Source organism: Mercenaria mercenaria, chromosome 1 (assembly GCF_021730395.1).
Source record: "Mercenaria mercenaria strain notata chromosome 1, MADL_Memer_1, whole genome shotgun sequence".
Taxonomy (NCBI): Eukaryota; Metazoa; Mollusca; class Bivalvia; order Venerida; family Veneridae; genus Mercenaria; species Mercenaria mercenaria.
Genome location: NC_069361.1, coordinates 47,537,902 through 47,562,490, shown reverse-complemented (window position 1 = coordinate 47,562,490; position 24,589 = coordinate 47,537,902). Strand labels below are relative to the sequence as shown.

Genomic DNA, 24,589 nt, shown 5'->3' with positions numbered 1-24,589 from the left:
GACTGCATTAGGATTTCAAAGAGTTAGTACGAGGGCTTTCGTTTTCGGTTATCAGGTGATTTGGTGCATATGCTTACCTCAATAAAAGCCAATAACTGTATATTGTTGTTTGTATTTGTTCTAGTTTTTTGGATACTTAAAGTTCATATCATTATAAAGTTTATACAAATGGTCTTTGTCTAAAATATAACTTTTAATTTACAACTTAATCTAGAATCAAGAAACGTGTTCCTTAATTCTAAATACACAGACCTTTTATTATTAAGCAAACTAGGACAACACTTTACTTACATCAAAAAAGTTTCCTTTGCTAGTCAAACAAATGTAGCATAAAATATGTTAAATCGTGAAGGAAAAAGAATATTTTGAGCTCTAGTAAAAAATAGTATTCGTTATTATGCGTTAAGTGAGTGTATGGATTTTCTATACATCCGACAAAATTATGTCAAATTCCATCGAGAAGCACATTTGTAGGTATCCACGCAGAATGTTGACAGACAGATGTTGTAAAAATTGAGAGTACACATCAGCCTGGTTTTTCTATTATTCTTATAGCCACCTAGATCGAAACAAATAGCCATATAAGTATCCTGCAAGAATATATTTTGCAGTGGCCTGTACTTGTAGACATACCTATACAATTTTAGTGCGGGCACTGAGCCAGACAGACATACGTCAACAATAAGTATATCTCTAATCTGCCACGCAACTACTGCTGCAAATGTTTCCTTTGACACACATCATACTAAATGTATCATTATATCTCGCAATATAATATGTATAGGATAGACAACTCGTGCCGTTGTCTACGGGATATATACAACGAGCAAAGCGAGTTGTATATATCCCGTAGACAACGGCACGAGTTGTCTATCCGACTTAGACCACGTGATATAAAAACTGCAATTATTGAAACCTGTCCCACGCGTTCTATAGAAATTACGATTAACGTGTTTTTATAACAGTGATATTATCTTTGTACCGTTAGCGCTTATTTGTCGGTAGGGCATAAGAAAGAATGCAGGATATTTTGTATAAATTCAGTTTTACTCAAATACCGGATTTACTAAAATTTGACGTTCATTAACACTTTGAGTCAGTTGCAATCGAAAATGCTAAACAGTTAAATATGGATTTCTCAAAATACTCAAAACTGAACTGCTGAACAATTACTTTTTGTGAGGAGTTTGCATGTTGGCAAAACACGATGACAGATACGTTGATTCAAGAAGATAGCCAGGTTCCGAAACTGCAAAAAAGGCTGACAGCAAATCGGAGGTAAACATGTTGGATAAACAAATTACTGTTGTTTGAAGTAATCTGGTATTTTAAGTAAGGACTAGTGCTTACTGGTAATACACATAAACACATACAAATTATCAGATTCTATTAGAAATCACTTTTCAACAATCGGTATAAAGTGACAAAATAATTATGGTTATATTCATTTTTATTCTTATGAAAACAGGAACCAGTGTCGGTGTTTATTTATTTATTTATTTTGTTTATCATGATATAGTTAGTGCGTAGATGCTCGTAGTACTACGAAAACTTTTTACTATATCGTGCCTTTCTTGTAAAAATGATGTAGTTGTTCTACTATCTCACAGGGCCCAGTTCGAAACTTTAACGGGCTATTAGTTTAGTTTAGTTTAGTTTATACTAATTTGTTTTAGCTCGATTGTGATGAAATCTTTAAGCTTATTGTAACCACTCTCGAGTCCATTTCCTGTTAAAACCAGTACTGGTGTCATATTTAAAGTCATGGTCGTGGCCCCAGTGATGCTCGAACCCACGACCCCTGCATTAAGCTGTTAAACTAATATACTTATAAAGTTAATCGACCGTTAGCTCAATCGCCTGTTTAAGTTTCAAACAACTGGATCCAGTTGTTTGCAAATGTAAGGATCGTGCTGACATGTCTATTTTATAACAAGTGAACATAAAAACATACACTACAAATATGGAGTTTCTTGTAATTCAATTTGATTTTTATATGCATAGTATTTCCAGTATTGTATTTCAGTCATGTGAACCCTTTTATTGATATCCAATTACATGGGCTCATTTTTTTAAGATATTAATATTTAGACGTTGTCAACTGAATGTACCTCCAAGTCAATCTTATTCTTTTATCTCTTTGATAACTGGTAAGAATATTGCAAGGTCATTTAACTCCGGCGTTAGCCTGTATTGTTAGATGGTAAACTGGCACGAAACTCACGCGTTTTTGCCCAAGTTTCCCCCGATATATATATACAACGCTACCATTGTATATGAAATATAGACGGGTACAAGTCTGCTTTGCGATTGGCTATTTACGGATTATCGTGGTCTAAATTCTTGTTAAATCTTTATGTGTCGTATTCATGTCTATTTTACACAGATATTAACCACCTCACCTGTGTAAATCCGATATTTTCACACTAATCTGTGTCCTTTACGTGCAAATAAAGTATAGAATAATGATTACTGTATTGCATAACCATTTCCGGTAATAATTTTATTATGTCATCACACCTTAATTGTTGAATCGCTTTTGGCTGGTTTTTTTTCAGTACAGGTGACCTCGGTACATGTTTATAGATACGCATACAAAGTCTGAATGCACAAACATATTTTCGTAAGCTTTAAAAGAAACTATCAAAAAGCTTTATCAATTATCTAAGCTATCCCATTTCCAAATTAAAACAAAATATTTTCATGATATTTAGTTTTAAAAAAGTTAAACCATTTTAGTTAGGTTTGAAAAGAATATTAATTTCTAAATATTTTATGAAGGTATCGCTTCAACATCAGTTTTTAACAGAAACATCAGACATCACTAATTTAAGTAAAGAAATAGAGTGAAAAAAAATCCAGATTATATGTTTTGAAACTGACTGACCCGACATTGTTATAATTTTTTACTGGACTAGGAATATCAATTACACTTAATTACTTGATCCCTTCTAGTGGCATAACAACAGCCTAAGTTACTACTTAGATTAAGGTAAAAAAGATGTTTTATCTCTCTTCTGATACCTGGATAAATGTTACACGATAGCTTACACGTCAAATTCAGTGGAAATTTATTGTATGATTTTGTAAGTGGTATACGTCTTAAGAATAACAAGTAACCGAGTATTGCAGTGGCAATTTTACTTGATCTTCAATAGTGACGACTTGACCTTTGACCGACAAACTTCGGTCATGTGCGCGACAAATAGTCTAATCATGGGGAATATTTCTGTGTGGTACTAAAAACGTCCTTCTATGCAATTAAAAGCTATGGAACAGAATCAAATTTTTACTTGACATTGAACAGTGAAATTAACCTTTAACCAACACGCATAGATCATGTGTTGACACATTGCCTCATCATAGGAAACGTTTGTGTGTATCACTAAGATAATCCATCAATGTATGTAAAAGTTCTGGACCAGAAATAATTTTTACCTAACCTTAAATAGTGGCATTGATCTTTGACCTACAAGCATAAGCCATGTACGTGCATAATCTACATATTGCCTTCTATAAACATACCAAGTTTTATTAACCTAAATTGAATACTTTTTTAGTTATTGCAGGATCCAGATTTGCGGACGGACCGACGGACGAAAGGACGGACGGAGGGCACTCCTATAGTCTCCTCCGGTGTTCCACAGGTAAGGGACTAATTACATTGACTACAATATATCATACCTTTTATTCACGTAACGAACCAACCCTGAGAAAAAAAATCAACTTTTCAATTCATAACTTTCTTGCAGTACATTTTAATTTGTATCATAGTAAAACTCCATCACCAAATATCATCAGAGAATAAAACCAAACAGATAAAACGTCCATCCAGCTCGCGTCCAACCGAATGACTGACAGAATATGTATGCTTGTCTAGGAGGATAATGCTCAATTACAGTGTAATCCAATAGCTTCTTACGTTTGATGGCTTTTGCCAATTATACGCTGTGCTTTATTGTGACATAACAATACTGGTATTGTCAACTTAATAAGGATAATTAAAGATAAATCGTCTGTTTGTTTGTATTAACGACTCAACTCAATTAGAATAATGAAAAGGCATTATTGCAGATTGATTTCGGCACCAGTCAAACTGAAACGACATAAGGTGCACAGCAGGGAACGGTAATGATTTTGCATACCTTGATAGTACTGACAGGAACAGATATACAGTGGTAATAAATGTAATTCAATTTTCTTCAGATTTGCTTTTTTTAAGAAGAACTTTTTATAGTTGTGTGTTGAAAAGTTAGAAATAAATCACTTTTAGTACTTAACTTACATAATGCAGTTTTACCCCTCACAGGACTCACGGGTGTCATTTTTAACGGTTCACAGGCGCTACAATATTACACCATACTTCTACAAATCGTTGCATTATTTCATACTATAGTCTGTTTTGGATGTAGTGCAATCCCTTTATTTGAGGAGAGGAGTGTGATGTTAATAGGTTCAAGATTGTATCGTTTGGAGCCCTCATATGCTGAATAAAGAAAATAAAATCTGAACAAGAAAGTGTTATTCAATGAAAACCTTAGCCGCCGCAGATCCGGTTGTATTGCGCTCCTCACAAAGTAACCAGGAAGTATCAGATAAAACTTAACATAATTCCCGATGCTTCGACAGACGAGCAAAAATGGTAAACGTGTTTCAAGATCCCGACAACTACTGAAAACTCTATCTTTAATATGACTGGGTATTTCCAAATTAAGTAACGGGTGATTAAACTTAAGTTCTTTACTATGAACCTCAACAAAAGTTAAGTGACAAGATACGAGTAACAAAAAGTAAACGTCGTTGTGTAAAGTCGCAATTGTAAAACTATTACGTATACACTCGCTTGTTTAACCAACTACAGTTCAACAATCTGAAGGGTAGAAATGTATCAGTGTCTATTGCTAACCGCCGTCATTATGGTTTGTTCAGCAGTCATTTAATACACCCATTCCTGAAAGTAAATTGTTATACTTAATATCTATAAGAAAATGTCAGATGTAACCACTTACAACCTTCTTCAGAAATTGTTTTCAACACTGTTTAACATGACTCTTTATTGTAAATAGCAATAGCCTATTTCTTTCATATGACATACAATTTTGGTAACGAAATCAGGGTAAACTAATTCCATATAAATTGAATATAACTCATACAGGAAGTGCATTATAAATGGATTTATTACAGTTAATATGTTGCTCCGCGAATTTTTTCCTCATTTTACGTTACCATAATTTGAAATGTTATACAAAAATACCATAGAAATGAATACATATCATTCACATAACGACTTAAAACAGCAATTCCATATACTCACAATATAAATTCTTCACAGTCTGTAAACCTTTAAAATTGAACTGTAATAAAATTTATCTAAAAGAAATTGAATTCAATTACATGAAATCGAAAAAAGAATACACATTGAGCAATAATTAAAGCCCAGTTTGCTTCGGCATCGCAATAGCGATTCGCATGTGACAGGGTTTTGTCAATCAGATGCTATGCTTTTCATGACTCGACAATATTCATGCTATGTAATTTTATTAGGATGATCAAACATAGATTCTTTGAGCGTTTACTCAATTTCCGATATTACAAGTAAAAACATGTAGTGCAAATAGATGTAAGAGTGTCACTGACAATGCTTGATGTTTGCCGCACGAAACGGCAAATGACTTTAGCTTAGTTTCATTGTATAAACATTCACTGCGTAGCTGTGATTGTATTTGTAATCGTTTATAGAGACAAGAATGGCTTGTTCTGTACATAAAGTGAGTTCATATATTTTTAATCATTTTACTTCTTAATGATGGCAGTTATAGGTCCGATGTTTAAGGTGTTATTAAAAATATATAATGACGCATAAGATAAAAGTACTCAATTTGACGAAACTGTCCAAACAGATCATGGCTAATTATACATTTATAAATTACATATTAGCCTAGCACAGTATACTGTTTATACAGTCACACAAATCTGATAGTTGGTGTTACAAGTATACTGTGCAGTAAACTTATTCAATTTTTCAGTTTTTAATTTTGTGCTTAAGAAACAAATAGTTAATAATGTGCTGACATGGCCAGAAAAGTGTTGGTGTAGCTGCTTGTATGCAGCTTGCAACATAAAAAATTACACAATTTTTCAAGAACCTGCTTTCTTGTACCAGTCCCACATTTCGTCTATATCTCATAAATAAGTCATTATTTAAGGGATGTAAATATCTCTTCGATGCGTTTATTACATTTACAACAGAAAACAGCCGCCAGTGTTAACGTGATTCTGCATTAAGCTGACTCTGAGCATTTACATCTGGTTTATTTCAATATTGAATAAAATAGCTTGCAGAATTTTACCTAAAATCTCGAAACTATATTCATTACCTTTTCATAATGTTGGATCGAAATATAAGGAGATGTTTTATATATATTATTTCACATGTATATGTTACGTTTACACATGGCAAAAATTTGTCGGTTTAATCATTATCAGCGTAAAGCACTATTACAAACATGAAATTTCCACAGTTTTATTTTTTTCTTTAACAAAAAGGAATCTAGTTTAATGAAATGCTCCAATATTTATTCTTTTATTTTTTGTGACAAAAATCAATATACTTATCCGAAATAATAAATTATAAATTAACACGTTGAATTCACTTAATTATCCAGCATTAATTCCTTTTCAATATATTTCAATTTACTTAATCATTAAAACAGACTAATTTTAAAATCCCTTACTGTAAATCATCCAAGAATTAACTGTACACGAATATATCCCATCAATACCTGACGCTCAGAGGCCTTCGAGAAAAATATAAACGTATTCTAGTCAAGGAGGAGCAAGAATGCTCCGTCGCGGCGTAATACAATAGCGTTCGGCGTACCACTGAAGTCAAAAACAAGATGTAATAAAACTGTACCCCAAATGACTTTAAAAACAGCAGTTACATGGGTACATAGTTTTATATCTGCGAGTGCATTCTAATTACTTTTGAAGATTTATACCCGCAGGAACAAAATTTAAATGTAGAGGTTTGATTAAGTAACTTCAGGTATTAAAATGTACATGAAGGTACAATTTTATACCTGCAGGTACATATTTGATTTTTATCTATAAATTGTAATTGTCCACGCGTAAAATTTATATTCCCAGTTGTATCGGTAGACGTTTGACCCAAATGACATCTAGATGTGGCTGCATCTTTAGGCATTATGGTACTTCGTTGTACATACATATCCGATTGCAATCATGCAAATTATACATTTTACATTACAACAGAAGTCAAACAATGAGGTTAACAAAGGTAGTATTAATTTTTTATCAACATATATATCCGTTTAATTTCCTATTTACAATAATTGTTATCATATATATTTGTCATAGGTTTCATAATGTAAAGGGGGATATAATCCAGTCATTTATATAACCTCATGTTATAACGTTACAATTCTAGAAGTACAAATTCATTGGTAACAATGGCGGTAGTGTGTATTAATCAAATAGCTGACTGATCTTTTTTATATTAAGGCGGTCCTAAACGGATTGGTGTTACAATAAGAACCTATTTTTTTTTGGTCATTGCCCCGCTTTGATGGTCACATATGTCTACAGGTAAGAAGTCATACAGACATATTTTACTTGAACAATATAATTTACAGCGACAAGACGTTTTCTAGACATATAATTGACACGTCGGGCAATGTTTACAATCAATAATATTTTCCATGTAAATACTATATACAAGCAAATACTATAGCTATGTGAAATTACCTGTATAAATACTAAAGTATATTCTTCACATGCAAGCGATGTGGAATATAATATATGTTGAGCGGTAGTCTGGTGGATAAGGTGTCGGCCGCTCAATCCAGGGGTCGTGGGTTCGAACCCCACTGGGGTCATGACCATGACTTATCATATGACACACGTACTGGTTTTTCAAGGAAGCGGACTCGAGAGTGATTCCAATAAGCTTGAAGCTTTCATCACAATCGAGCTAAAACAAATTAGTATAAACTAAACCTGTCCTACAATAAGTAACCATTATAAACTCGCACTTTAATGAGTGGTAGTACTTGTGACATCGGGCAAAATATATTAATGATTAATTCTCCATTGGTCTATAGAAACCATTTAGTTTTCTAAAAATACTTAAAATGTTGTGTTTATTTTTTACCAACCTAGTTTCTATCAAATTTTAATTTTGCCTTTTTAACACTTTCATGAAAATGTGAATAAATAATTTGAATTAGGTGCCTCTCTGAGATCATTATGTGTTTGATTGTCCTTGTCTATTTGTTCTACTTCGTCTACGTTTTATGTGTATAAGTCTATGTTTTATGTGTATATGTCTATGTTTTATGTGTATGTTTTATGTGTATATGTCCTTGTTTAACATGTGTGTATGTGTATATGTCTATGTTTTATGTGTATGTTTTATGTATATATGTCCTTGTTTTATGCGTATATGTCTATGTTTTATGTGAATATATGTCTATGTTTTATGTGTATGTTTTATGTGTATATGTCCTTGTTTTATGTTTTATGTGTATGTTTTATGTGTATATGTCTATATTTTGTGTGTATATGTCTATCTTTCATACCCTGCTGTGTTGTTTTGTTTGCATTGTGAGACTGCTTTCATGGATCCTAGTGAATATTTGTTCTTTATTCATAGTTATATTTACTTCATATTTTTAACAGTGTTAGAGTCCAAATGTATCGCCGTATCAAAAAGAAATGTAGTATTATAAAATAACCAAGTGATTTTTGCTTAAGGCTGTCAATTCTGTTATGCAATCAGCTGAATGAAATACAAAAATATGATACCTTTTTTCACATAACAGCCCAGTCTTGGAAATAACGCAATTTATTTATTCACTGCGGTAGATCCTTTAAAATTTAATATTTATTGCTGTTCAAAGTCACCATATGATTTAGACTCTAAATCCAGCAACAGTGTTCGAAAGGCCATATCATCTAAGAATGATCACAAAAATTCCCTGTAATTAACACAGACAATAACTTTGCAAAAATTTGCTTATAGAATGCTAGTCTAGACTGGATATGTTTCATTACATCATACTACAAGAGCATTCTTCGTTTTATGACTTTATTATGACACAACAAAAATGAATTGGGATGATTACAGACAAACTTTGTGAGAGTTTGTATTTACGTCGTAACTCAATAAGGATAACTGAGGGACGTGTGTCGCAGATTGCTTTTGGCGCCTATTCCTTAGACACTGCACGAGGCTGCCATTGACCTTAGCCCACTAAATTTCTTTATGCTGAATTAATCTATGTCAACGATCGCAGAATTCAGATTTTCCTATTATCATTATCCTATTTATCGGTATATTGCAAATCACAAATGAGTTCGTTCTGCTGGGAGTAAGCATAACATGATTTAACATTTCTAAAATGAACTGGTCCATCATTCAATTTGGGCAGTACCACTTTTTTGTCAAAGGGGAGTTCACTGAAATAGCGAACAGTGCAGACCATTAGCCTCGTCGCAAAGGCAGAAGCATTTGCCGCTAGCAGACTGAAGGTTAAAGCATTGCATATTTGCCAATAATGATATATTACATTTTAGGTAAAAATTGATGTATGTGAATGTCCTGAAAATAGATTATTTGCATGTCATTATATGTATTATGACAACAAGGTTTTTAAATAGTTTGCTATTTTAACTGACACAATGTGTATTCGTGTATTTCTTTGCTTAATCATGCCATTTCATTGACAAATGCATCAAATAGTATAGGTGCATCTCAGTACTCAGATACTTTTATTTACAAATTGTCGGTTTTCAATATTTAATAAAGTAATTTTCAGCTTAAAAAATCTTCCTATGACGTTTTATTTTCTTAATCCATTCCAATAATTTATGTTAGATTTACATTATTTTTTACGTTTTATTCAAACGTTTACGGTCAGTTTAGAATTGTATGTTACCTTCCATGAATAAAGGTTTTATTTACAGCATTAATAATGACGATAATAATAATAAAAGTAATAACATCCTTATCATAATTATACATAGCAAACGTTGGTGTAGCGAATTCAGAGAAAAATTCTCAAATACAACATAAAAATTAATCCGATAGTTGTATACAAAAGATACTGAAAAATCGATGGATTAAATATACCAGAAGCTATTCCCTATTTTTTGTAACCATGATTTATTTTATAAGTAAAATTATGATACAACTAAATTCCTTTCATTCGTACAACGATCCAGAGACTTAAAATGCAATTACATAAATATTCATCATATAAATTCCTTGCAGTAATAACTGCAGTTCATTGGCATTTTAATTTGAACCTTAAAATACTTATTCTGAAAACATTAAATTCCATTACTTATCTGAGTTCAAGTATACACACTACTCATTGTAACTGTTTAGCAATTTAACTGGAGCCCCGTATATATTCCTTTTTAATCTGTACAGGATACGTTATACGAGAGCATTTGTCAGTGAGGCGTCGTTCTTTATTGCGACACAACATTATGCTTGCGCCGTTTATTTTGTTAGGATGATAGCGCCGTACTTTATTGCGACACAACAGTATGCTTGTGCCGTTTATTTGGTCAGGATAATGACAGACAGACAGATTCTTGGCATTTATATTTACGACGTAACACAATTTGAATGATGAGGAGGTGAAATCTTGCAAACAGATCTCGGCGCGTTTTTGCTCAGACAGTGTCTGATTGTTTCTAGTCAATCTATTGACTAACCTGAATTTTTGTTTCCCCTAAGTCTATGCCCTTTCCTTTTCTGAATCTTTGTTTCCCATTAAATCTATGCCTTTTCCATTTCTGAATCTTTGTTTCCCCTTAAGTGTATGCCCTTTTCTTTTCTGAATCTTTGTTTCATCTTAAGTCTATGCCCTTTCCTTTTCAGAAGCAAACATCGGAAGTGAGAGATTTTCAATAAAGCCAAGTCCTTCAAGTTAGTCATAAATGATATGTAAAAATGAACATTCAAAACATTTCAGACACATATTGGTAACAACTCTATATTTTTCATCTGGATTACGAAAATGGAAAGTTTGAAATGTTACATAAACAAGATAAAAGAAGTGATGTTGTAATCGAATTAATAGCCAATAGATAGTTTGACACAACATAAAATGTTGGTCTTTTCAAAGTAAAATGCTATTATGTACCTCATGATTTATACCCAAGTCCAAATTAATACTTAACAGTGTAGTAGGAAATATCTATGGCATTAAATCTTTGCAGTTCACAGCAGTTTGATATCCTTTCAATTAAAACCATTATTATAGAGCTGTGTTTCAAACACATCCATTGCCTTTATGCATCAAACACGGAATAAAACCACTCAGCAGTAACTGTCTCATTTATCAAACAGATAAAATTTATGAAGTGTGGGAGGAAAGCACCAAATGCATCGTTTTACAGTAGCGTAATGCACTTAATGTTGTTTTTCTGTTGCCGTTGTTGTTTTGTTTTTTGTTCTTTGTTGTGCAACAATGAAACACTTGCCACGGAACTCAGTTATGAGCATTTATTACGTAATTCAACCAGAATAATTTGGGAAATTTATTGAAATATTTTCAGTGTGTTTCCAAATCGCGGGGCTTGATTAACTTAATTCTAAAGAACACATGGTATGTTACACACACACATATATAAACGATTTTCCCACCATTACCATATCATATTTGTAGGTAATTGGATAATGATACCACTTTATTGGTGTCTGATGATACATCTTAATATAAATGTCAGTCAAAATATCTCTTTTTATTTTAGTTAAACGCTGTATTCTATTATGTCAATATTGTATTCATCGTCTGTTACCCTGTAGTTTTGTTAATACATTAGGTAAAAGTTTGCTCCAAGAACTATTCCTTTTTGTACTATAAATTATAACAATATAAAACACGACAGAATCAAATGCCTTCCACTGCGCGTAACGATCCGGACTTCAATGAAGTTCCAAATATCGACCAAAGAAATTTTTGCAAAACACGTCAGTTTGTTGACCTTTCAATTTGGCAGGTTTTAAAACATACCTCATCCAGGAATAGGCACACACTCGTTGAAACTATTGAACAATAAATGACGCTCAGAAAGTATATTCTGGTCAATGATGAAAGTGTTCCATTCAGCGTAATATAATTATAACATTTCACGTTTGATGGATTTGTCAATTACACGCCGTGCTTTATTGCGACACAACTTTAATTAAGATAAGTATGCATGTAGGAAGATTCTCTGCACGATTGAATTTTCGACATAAGGGACATATATGGCAAACAGAATTCGGCGCGTTTCCTTTTCACAAAAACGTGGAGCTCGAAATAGCAAATTGATGTAGCATCTTTTGAAAGAATATAGTATGTAAACACAAGATATCTATATACATATTTTGAGTAGGATGGTGGCGTATTTTAGTGAAGGAGCAAACCATGCAAGTTTGCATTTTTCTCCAAATCCTTAAATGTAATCAGTTACTATTTTGCAGTAAGTCCGAATAACTGAAACATAACTACAAAAAAAAGGTGTCAGTATTTTGGTTGAAATATAGTTTATCCGGGACAGATTGTTGAATTTTAATGATAACTACATTATCTTTATCTATAATTTGGTTGAAATATATTTTATTGGACAGATTGTTTAAATTTTAATGATAACTACATTAACCGTACCTGTACAGAGCGTCATTTGCGTTACGTAAGTAATATAGAACAAAAACAACAATATTACGAGACGATGCGCTTACATTTACTTGATCTATGTCACAAATTTAAGTTATTACCATCAATTTACTCTTTTTTACTCTTTTTTTATACTCTTAATATTGCTTCAGCTGAATTCTTTTATGATAAACAGATTTTGTTTGACATTTCTTACGTGGGTACTTTTCTGTCAGTAAGAAATAGATATGCATGCTTCCGATTATTTTTATTTTCGATGTGTAATGGGTGGGTGATAAATAGAATAATATCAAAAAAGTTTTGTTGCAGAGAACCATTCAGCGTGAAACCTCACCGGGCACTGTTTCCGTCATTCTTTAAATATTCAACCTTTTGAAATGCCTTTTATATAAATTACAAAACGGTTTAATCGTCTAACAGAAGTTTATACTTCTCAGGATCGTTGTCTATAAACAATGACAAACACTTCTTGGAACTTTTCCTTAAGCTACAAAGGTGATTCAAATGTTTGTGTTACAGTAGATGTTGTGGAAGTTATTGACAATACATCAAAGAAAATGCTGTCTAAACTGATAGAGAGAAGAAGGGGTAGGTGCTCACACAAGGTTTTGATCCAGAACGGACATACGAACGGTTGCTGTGTAAATTCTGTTCTTAAATCAACCTATGTTAGCAGTATTCATCTTAAAAATCACACAGATCCCATGATTAGCGACATAACTGTAGTCGCATAAATATACTTAAACAGTAGACTTGACAGTTTCATGGATCTAAGACATAAAAGTACCGTCTTAATGTAGTCAAAGGGACAGGCAGAATGGTTCCGGGTATAGCTATTATACTTGACCTCTGGTGAAGGGATAAATAAATGTTTATCTCACAATATATTATACCATTTTTAAAGATTCTTGTGTCTATTTTATGACTATTTCATGCTTACCTCTTTAATCTCCACAGTATCATATTTAAATAAGGTCTAGACATACAATGATGTAGAAAATTGAATAGACTGATAGATTACCTGTGGGCTTCTCGGCCGAGTGGTTAAGGTCGCCGACTTCCAAACACATGCCCCTTATTGCTGTGGGTTCGATACTCGCTTGGAGAGTCTAGAATGCTATCGTTTGAGGAAGCATCCAATCGGCTCAAGGAAGATTGGTGGTTCTACCAAGGTTTCCGCCCGTGCCACCAAAGTGGCATTTAGGGGTCTTCCATCACCACAAAAAAGCTGAAAAGTCTACGTTTGTATCGGTATAACGTTTAAACCAAACAAAAACATGTCTAAGCTCGCTAGCGTGCCGTAGTACTGGTGACATTGGTCGACATCTATTGAGGATGATACACGATTTCTCTAAACCAAAATTTTCTTATTAATGTTTAACATAAAATATTTGTTAAACGGAATTTATTTTCATATCAATTAATTTCCATTTTTCGTAGGCATTAGAAAATATGAATTTATCATTTGAATGATGTAAGATGCTGTCTGTATTTTCTCTATAATTTGTGTTGATAGCAGTTAATTATTGCCTTCTCTTTCCCTCATTTTGCATTGATGCTGAACCGCATGCATTCGGTAAAGTCTTTATGGTTTTTGCAACATGTAAAACTTGTTAAATTAACTATTGATCACTAAATTTTAAAGTTTTTTTAGGTATGCATATGTTTTCCAAGCAAATGACCCAAAACTTACATTTACACTATTAGATATACTTTAGACGTGGACCAGGAAACAATAACACCCACTCATTTTTCAATACAAACTGAGAGCAGGGAAAATTAAGACTATATCTGGTTTAATGATGTTCAAAGAAACATTATTAAAGTTAATGAAGACATGCGTGCATATCTCGTTAGGTTTCCAATTACCAAAAGTGAACCGATTATTAATAAAGTATCATGATATCATAACTAGCACAACAGCAATATTTATTGGCAAAAATGTAAACATTCAAGAAGAAATCGTTTTCGAAATTGTATTGTCTGATATTTAAATGAAAAAAATACATTTTGTCCATGAAATTTAAAGAATATTTTTTAAAATGCAGGCATATCCTACTGCCACACCCGCAGGCCTTTAGAGCGGTCCATAGTTTATATCTTAGACTGCATCTTGTGAAATACAGCCGCAATGCACGAAAATCTCTGGATCAAATAGTAAATAAATACCTTCATTCACACAGCAAACCAGCCTTTAGAAGAAGTTCCAAATATCCACCACTGTAATTAAAGTTTGTTTCACAGTTACTTATCTTTATCCAAGAATATATAAACACACATTTCCCTATAACTGCCGCACAGCTCTCTTCCTGTCTATTGGTGATAGAATACATACTTATACTGCAATATCATTCTACGTTTGATTGCTTATGTTAATTATAAACAGTATTTTATTGTGACACAACAATACTGGCATGGTATTAACATAGTAAGGACGATTAAAGATACATTCTCTGCTGAGAGAGTTTGTATTTACGACTTAACTGTCTAAGAATATAAGTAAGTAAAGACGAAGCGGAAAATGACTTCAGCAAAGTTTTAACTTTGCATGATTGTCGTTAATTTAAATAACACTTTAATAAGCAGTTATAATAGTTTCCCTGATAATGAGACAAGACCCTTGATCAGGATGATCATATTACAACTGTTATATAATCATAATTCATACAAAGTAGATCCGATCAATCGGAATTTATTGCATGAAGCCACCACTAAAAGGCGACCAGCGCGTTAACAGTGATGCAATCCGAAAAGTATAGTATCTTTTAAAGCTTTTTTTAAAGGGGCTGAGATAAAGGATTTTTTTCTTCAAATTAGTGCACATGCCCCTTTCTTTTCATAGGCCCAGATCTTTTTTGGTATAACTTGAGGAGTGACAAATCAGGAATTGATCAAGTATATACATTGAAGAAGAGGTGTTGCTAGAAACAGGCAGGACTACGAATGACACCTGAAGCAGATTAGTAACTACAACTTTAATTCAGAAAATCACACATAAAACATTAAGTCGATAATTTATGCCGAGTATAATGTTTCATAACTATAAGTTAGTTTGTGTTACCATAATATATAAAATCTAGAAAATATGATAAAAATAGATACCTTTCAATCAAATAACGATCAGAACGTAAAGTGCAGTTTCAACTACCGAGTAACAGTTCATTAACTTTTGAATTTGAACCATTATAGGAGAAAATTCCATTACAGAAGTGTACAATATCAAAGCATCAGCACACTGTGAATTGAAACTGCTCGCTCCCAATATATTAAAAAGAGAATAAAATTAGTCTGGGAGGACAATGTTATACAAATGTGTTTGAAAAGTTCGATAGAATTTGTCAATCAGATGCGGCACAACAATACATTTCGCGATCTTAATTTAATCAGGGGGATTATCTATTTATATTTACGACGTAACTCAATTACAGTAATTGGGGAAATGCAACATTGTAATACTGCAAATAGATTTCGGCGCGTTTTCGCTTATAGCGCCTGATTGTTCCTTGTCTGCCTATTATACTTGTGAAAATACATTTTGTTTTAAATTCTGACCTTTGTCAGTTACAAAAGGAACTAAATGACCAGTTAAGGAAATGCGTAATTTTTTAATGACTAAAATGCATATATCTTATAATAATTGTCGACGGACAGTGAGTAAACTAAACAAAAAAGCAGACATATCACGAGCCTTTATCTTCGCTGAAGTAGAAGGGATTTACTTGGTGAAATATGGCTCTGTAATATTGCAGTTTTCGTTTTAATAATACCTTTTATTACCTCATAGTTTTTGATAAATAATTCTCTTATCAGTGTTTCAATAGAAACTAACGATGTCATATTACCAACACGCAGTTAGATATTTTTGATTGCATAATATAAATATTTTTTGTACTAGAAATATGAATTTAATATTATTTGTAATCTCTGCCTGTTTAGTCATAGGGATGTCTGCCATATCCCTCTTAGACAACGAATTAATATAATTATGATACATATTTTGTATTTACTTTACACTTGCACATTATTTACAATTGGAGAAAGTTTATCAAAATATTTTGACATCTCGAAATGCATTAACACATATTTCGTTTTTATTCATCTTGAACCTAAATCATTCTAAATCACCTAAAACATGCTCTATTGAATTAAGCTTTAACGTATCGTTTTCATTTTTATTGTATTTGATATAAAGAATTGTGCCTCAAGAAACGTATCTGGAGCATTTATTTCATGATAAGAGATATGAGATGAATGAATACGTTTTATTCACATAAAGTTCCTGCCTTTAAGCGAAATTCAATATTGATTACTACAAAAAATCCCTGCAGTACATTTCAGTTAGTGCAATATACCTCACTGGAATTAGAATATGTGTGCGGTTAAACAAAGAAAACTAAAACTTTATATTATGCAACATATCAGAGCTTGTACATCACAATTATTACATCATAGCGTCAAGCGGAAATTACACAAAACAGACAAATATCTGGTGGATGTCGTCATTGTCCTTGATATCGTGCTAGAATCGAAATAATATACCTCAAATAGCGATTTTCTCTTGAATAAAGTCCTAGTTTGTCGTTCAGATACGCATCCATGGTGATATAATTCCATAGCATCTGAACTGTAACTGCCCGTGTGGTGTAATAATACACATCTGAAAAACTATGAGTGTCGTACGACAAATCACTGTTTATTATATGTTTTCTTTAATAGTGTGTGGATAAAATATCAAGCAAAATATAAACATCTACACCTTGAAAGGCTTTCTGTACTTTTTTTATTTAATATAGAATCTACTGGTTCATACTGCAATTTTGCGACTTGCTTATCGAAACTTTCATATTTTCAGTAACGGAATTCTAAAAATTAATTATGCCTCATCCATCCACATTCGTTTCAGACAATGTTTACAGCTAGTGGAGACCCTCTGCTGCCAAAACATTTAACTGATATCCCCTGCTGGACTGTGATACGTGTTCAAAAACTGCCGTTATTCCGCTTAATGGTATATATTTGTTTGTAGCTATAAGGACAATGATTAGTTCTGTTTTACCTGTTTATAGATTTAAAAGACCTTTCAAAACATATGTAGGTACAAGACACAAACCTTAGAAGATTTTAGCAAATAAAGATTTATAAAGTGTTCCGCGTCGCAGTAAGTGTTCTTATGATTTAGAACAACCTGAAAATTTAACAACAAGCAGTAATCTATCAAATTGCAAAGAAATGTAAACAGTCTATCAAAAATGAGAAAAATCCAGACATTTTTATGAAAACATTAGAATACATCACTTAACATCTCCAAGAACTGTGACTGTTGAGCGAAACCAGAACTGGTGCTAAATAAGCTTCTTATCTATCGAAGAGAAAACATATTTTCAGTCTTGAAAGAATGTGCTTTTACAATAGCAGACATGTTTGAACTACATCAACCATACGTCATTATGACATACCGCCTCGGTAGCCTAGTGGTAGAGCGTCCGCTTCGAGTGCTCAGTAAACATTTACTGACTGAATAGCGAAGAATGCCGACCACGACCAGTCTGCATGGACGTGAAGCCTGATCTTGGTCTGAATCACTTAAAGAATCACTTGCCGCCAGCCAACAGGCTAAAGGTTAACATGATAAGTGTGATAATAAAACAAGACAGGAGTAACATCAAAGATAGATATTTGTGAATTTGTGTTGTAATTCATTAAGAGAAATTAGGCAAACGCATAAGCGCCTCGAGTGATACCCACTTGTGCCGAATATAACATTTCATATCAAAGAAAACAACTGAAGACATTGACTATTCACAAATTAATACGGTAGAATTATCAACCAGTTCTCCTGATAATGTTTTGTACGCTCTATGCATTTTTAAAATTTTATAAATAAACTGGGCCTGCAATATACCGTGTTCCATCGACACTGTTGTTCATTACGAGAAACTCAGAAGGGACCAACTATCCAATAAGCGAAACAGTGCATTTCAACAGATTATGCGCATTGTTTTGTAATTTCCAACAAATTTAGACAAACTAGTAGAGCTAGTTAATATATTCCAATTAGATGAATCTGAATATTTTAAAGGCGACTAAATGATTTCATAATGCAATAAAGTTGATTAATTGGAATTCATTGCCTGACATCATTTTTAGATAACATACTAGAATAATGCCTGAATCCGGCATGCGGATACAAATAATGTCATGAATACAAGATAACTTCCACGTTATTCGAAGGTCGAACTTTTTTCAAGTTAGTACATCGAAAAACACTACTAGTATTGTTATTGGCCGCAAATTTCTTAGCATACCTTAAAGCTTTCACAAATCAAATTATAAATTTCAGAAATAGATGTTACTGGAAACAAGCATAAGCACGTTGATCTTCTTTTAAAACCAAGACCAAGGAGGAAATAGTTGATTACTTCAATATAGGTTATGAAAATAATACATGTTCGAATGACAGTTGTTACAGCTTACTAACTACATTTTGATTTAAAATTGATACAATCGAAACAATGTACTTACCTTTGCATTAGTCATTATATTAAGTAAAGCATAATTTAGAGTTTTTCACCCTATGGAATATGCGCTAATTTGAAATTATTATTAAAGAAACGCAAATGTAACACATAGTTTCCCACCAATATCATATCATATTATAGGTGTTTGGTAAAGCATATGATTTCTTTCCAAACACTGTGTCGGAAAGGGTTTTCAAAGGTATACTGTTATACATGCTGCTATTTACATGTATTATTCTATTTGTTTCAAATAGCCCTTACTAATTAGGAAATGATGAAGTCATTGCATTCCATTTACGTTTCCCTCAATTTACTTCTCCTACATCTTTTTCGGTCACATACGTTTGAGGCAAATCACAATGTTTACTGTTTATCTACACGTTTTTATTTATAACACTTGTGTTTGGAAAGGAACTGACACTTTTTCAAGCGGTTTAGTTTTTGCCTTTTACTATTGAATAAAATAACTTTTACTGCTTGAATGATAACTTTCTATAACATATTATGATCTCTGGGTGATATTGAAGAGAATGTCAATGTTCTGCTTGCGGGTTTAATCAAACCTAGTATATATTTAGTGATATCAATCACTCTGCAGAAGTATGCATGTGCTTTCTTTCTCTTTTGTGTCTGTTATTAAATTTCACGTATATTTTGTTTTTGCTTTCCAAGTTGCTTCTATTCTTTATGTTGCTTTATTATTCTGTTGTATCGTTATCGTGCACCTTTTCGTTTTGTATTTTGAGTTTGCAGTCTGCTTTGCTTAGCTTTCAGTTTTTCTTTGCTTGTTTTATTGTTCCTTCTCTTGAGAAGGAATATTTCAATTCGGTAAGTCACACTTGACTGAGCTACTGATATCGAAAGCTGTTGTAATTACAACCTGGCCAATTAAACTCCGTGACCTTAGAAATTACCTCTGACGTTAAACTATTATTTCCTAACTGAGGCGACTCTCTGACTGAACGCGTTCCGTGGATTACATATTACTAAACCCGAGGATGATTGATTGATTCTTTTATTTCCTCCATGCTTGAAGAACATAACATATGTACATTCAGTCGACCAGATAGACATATATCAGCAAATTTAAATGTAAACAACTAAATATTATCGTTACATTCAAATGCATGGTTAATATGTGAAAACAAACCCAACTGCGACCCTCTAATTATGCGCAACAAATTCACGCAGCGAATCGTAATGGATTGACCGGGTCAATGTTTTATTGCCGTATTTACTCTACTGAAAGTGGTAACATATTTAATTTGTTGTTGGATTTAACAATTTATGTTAAATACCTAGCGTAAATACTTACCTGACATTTTTGGCAGTATAAAACAGACATTGCAACCAAAATTTTACAAGATGATCATTTTATATTTATACAGATGTGCCCTAGAAGGAACTTTTGCTATGCTTTAACTTGTTTGCTAAATACAAATCGTGCCAGCCTGTTCAACACACTGTTGTGAGGGGAAACACTCCTTTCATACACATGAATTGAAATTCTAAACTTTGTATTTATATTCATAATTTCCATTCAGCATTAATTTTACCTTTTTTTCTTTCATTGTAGTAGCTGTTTAATGTTCTTTAAGACGGTTTTTACCAACATGATTGGCATTGTCTGTATGCTGCTTTGTCTCAGTGATTGCATGATTTATGTACTCATTTGTACTTAGTTAATAAGAAGTTCTATGAAATATATTCAATAAGCCAACTCTACATATTACTTGTGATTAGAACTGTTTATGTGATATTTTAGATGTTCAGTTGAAACTTGTTATCTCAAATTGCAAGGGCTCGAGCACTTTACTGCGAGATAACCGAAATTCGACCTAAAGTGATATTTTGTGAACGTATTTTCGGGACTTGAAAATATATTCGAGATAGCCGCAAGTTTGAGATAAGCGAGGTCGAGAGATTGAGTTTCAATTGTATTTGCAATTGTATCTGAATATGAATTCCCACAGGTAACTTTATTTAGGTATTTAGTAGTAATGCCCTGTTTTGAGCTGCTTATTTATTTATTTATTTATTAGTTATCTTATAGATGTATTTCTTGCTTTACGAGTGTGTTTCTCGAACCTTGTCAAAATTACATGTCTTGACTTCAGTCTTAACCTGCTCAAAGATCTCATTTTATGCTCACATCATTTAACATTTTCTTTTTTTTTTTTAATGTGTAAATGTTAAAAGCCAACAACATTTGACATAAAAACAAATGTTGGTATAGCAAATTCAGTATAATATTCAACTTAAGCTATTAACAGGAAATGCAAAGCGTATACCATACTTTATAAGATATGATAAAAAAATAAATACCTTTCTTTCACATAACGATCCTGGCTTAAAATTTTAATTCCAAATATTTACCATATAAATTCCTCGCAGTGCATATCAGTTTCTTTACATTTTAATTTGAACTAGAATCTACTATAAAAGCTTATTTTAAAAACATCAAATTCCATTACTTTACATCATCCAAGAAAGAACTGTTCACTGTAACTACTAAACAATACCAAACGCTCAATCCGCTGACTATGTATTGGAGACAGATGTTATTTTAGTCCGGCAGGAAAGCACTCGATTACAGCCTAATACAATAACGTTCCACGTTTGATGAATTTTGTCAATCAGACGTCGCGTTTTATTGTGACAAAATAATACACTTGCGATGTTTATTTAATTAGCATGAGTATAGATATATTCTATGCGCATTTGTATGTAGGAATTAACTTTAATTTGAATAATAATTGATATGTATTGCAACACTGGAAAAATGATTTTATACACTTACCGCTCCAGACGCAAGAATTTTAATGCTTAAAAGTATTCATTTTACACACAACCAATGTTTTCTAATGGATAATTTCAGCTAGTGTTTTCTAGTGGATAAAATTTGTCACAATTACATAGCGATATCGAAATGCATTCACATATTTCCATAATCAATGTCTGTATGTTTTATATTTTATATGGAATAGCAACTGTTCACAATTACACCTGTTGCTGTCATAAATTCATAGTTAATCACGCTAGTGTTACAACATTTTCTTTGAAATTAATACAAAAAATTAGATTAAAGAGTGCCTTACGAAACAATTTACTTTATTCTTTGAGGACGCAGGGTGTGCCCCCACAGGTACATTTGTCACAAATAAAGGACAATAATTCCAATGTTTGCAGCCTTAAGGGGCTATAGCCTCAACAAACGTTTAATGTAAAGGATTCTTATTCTAGGCCATATACTTTTTAAGCTATGAACATTCACAAAAAATCCACTTTTTTGGCTATTTCAGGGACCGTAACTTTGTAATTAGCGCTAAAAATTCAAGAAGAATGTCAAGTGTGCAAGGTCACATCATGATGAAGACGCATGCAGAGTTCCATGAATTTACAACAAATACTTTTTGAGCTAGGCACGTCATTAGGTGAAAATGTGCATTTTTGACTGCCAGGGGCCATAACTCAAGAAGTAGGAAGCGGAGCTAAACGAAAAATATGAGGTGTGCAAGTTCATATCATAATAAAGAGTCAAGCAAGTTTTCATTAATTTATATCATATACTTTTTGAGCTAGGCGCGTCACAAACATTTCTCTGACGCACGGATGCACGGACGGACGCACGGACGAGAACAAATCTGTATGCCCCCACCGTTCATCAGTACCTTTATTTCACATGTCGTAATGTCTTTCAAGGCAGTTCAAAATATTCATCGCATACATTCCTTGCGGTACATCACACTTCAACGGATGCACTTCGTCAATTTTACTTTTTCATTTAGTTACTACGAAGAAAATATCGCTTCATTCTTGAAATGAGGACAATTCTGCTATTTTTCTTGATGAACAACATTGTTCACTATAACTGCTGAATAATAACTGTCACTCAGTCTGATTCCTATCTACTGAATGGATCTTTGCCAATCGAGAATTAACCGCTTGTTCATATAAATGATGATGATAATAATATGGAATAATACTTCTTGCGGCTTAGTTAGCTTTTTGTCTGTAAAAAAATAGAATATCACTTCATTCTAGATGACAAAATATTAACTATAATGCGATAGTTTTCTTGATGTACCCACTATAACGGCTGAACAACTGTCGCTCAGTTCGATTTCTATCTGCCGAAGTACTATGATCAACAGAATTTTGTTTGTTGGATTGTCCTAGTTTGACACAACAATATGTATGGTTTTAACTGCATAAATGGCCCAATGTTAAGGTGTAGGCTATTTGAGGGTTTGTATTTACGACAACACCTAAAATTACGACGGATGTACACTGGAAGCAGATTTTGGCTGACCTCATCCTAACCTAAAATTTCCATAACGGCTTCCTACCGACTTAAGCATAATACGAAACAAGAAATATCTTTAAAAATGATAGTCGGCGAATTGTAATAAGGAAAGAAGTTTATGAATTTTTCATCTAACATTCATCTTTCATCTAACATTTTTCAAATTGCAAAACTAAACACCGCACTTTAACAATTTAAATGGTTCTCTTTTAATTTTTCGCAAAGGTTTCGTAGGGTTGCAATTTTGTTTCGTTTATCCTTAGACGAATAATTACAGCAGTAGTTTGATGAAGATTCATGAAGCGGTCCATGAGAAGAGGTCATTAAACGTGTTTATATTTTTAGCTAAATTGGTCCCTATAATCCCCATTTGTAACAAAATAGCAGGAGACCTTACGATATTATTACACATCGAGTTTGATAAAAATCCATTACATTTTAGTGGTTAATGCGAAGAAAGGCATATCTACTTTTAGCTATAGTGGTCCCTAATAGGGCCCAAGTTCCTATATAAATATATTTGGAAGAGGACCTTATAATGATGCTCCAGACCAAGTATGACAAAGATCCACCAAGCTGTTCATTAGATGCTGTATAAATAAAATCTGGAAAGTAGATCCCTCGGAAGCACCGAAATCAAGGCAAACAGTGAAAATTGCAGACTCGGTTTGATTGAGTCTGTTCATGAGCAGTAATGGAAAATGCAACACTACCCACGCCCCCTAGCACCGGCTTAAGCGGTATTCAATCTTCAAATCTAAATTAATTGAAATCAATGATCCCGAAGAACCAGAAAATATTACAATACTGAGATGAAGTCAAAGGCATTTCTAGTTTTAGCTCTAGCAGCACCTAAAAGGGGTCAAATGTCCCAGCTGAACAAAGTTGGCTGCGGGCCTAATGAAGATGCTACAAATCAAGTTTGATTAGAATACATGAGAAAAAATCAATTAAAGGATTTTTTTTATTTATTTCTAAAATAGGCCAACTGATCCCGCTTTAACAAATGCATATTCGCTATTCATGAATCTTTGGACAATGACGTCACACCTATAAAAATAGTGAAGGTC

At 32.9% G+C, this 24,589-nt stretch overlaps 1 protein-coding gene across 6 annotated transcripts in view; it reads right to left on the bottom strand.

Moving 5' to 3' along the window:
* Window positions 1–24,589, bottom strand: part of LOC123539512 (ectonucleoside triphosphate diphosphohydrolase 1-like) — an 85,595-nt gene that overhangs the window by 39,925 nt on the left and 21,081 nt on the right. The window contains exon 1 of one of the 6 annotated variants that reach the window (XM_045324191.2): window positions 21,539–21,715. The exons of 2 other annotated variants lie outside the window; for them this stretch is intronic. Coding sequence is in view for 1 of the 4 variants with exons in the window: in XM_053546659.1 (XP_053402634.1) it covers window positions 14,865–14,870 (6 nt within the window). In the remaining 3 variants the exon portion in view is untranslated. Of the gene's footprint in view, window positions 1–3,684; window positions 3,824–6,734; window positions 6,844–14,864; window positions 14,886–21,538; window positions 21,716–24,589 lie in introns of those variants that run through there. 3 more of the 6 variants (XM_053546659.1, XM_045324215.2, XM_053546673.1) reach the window with 3 other exon arrangements.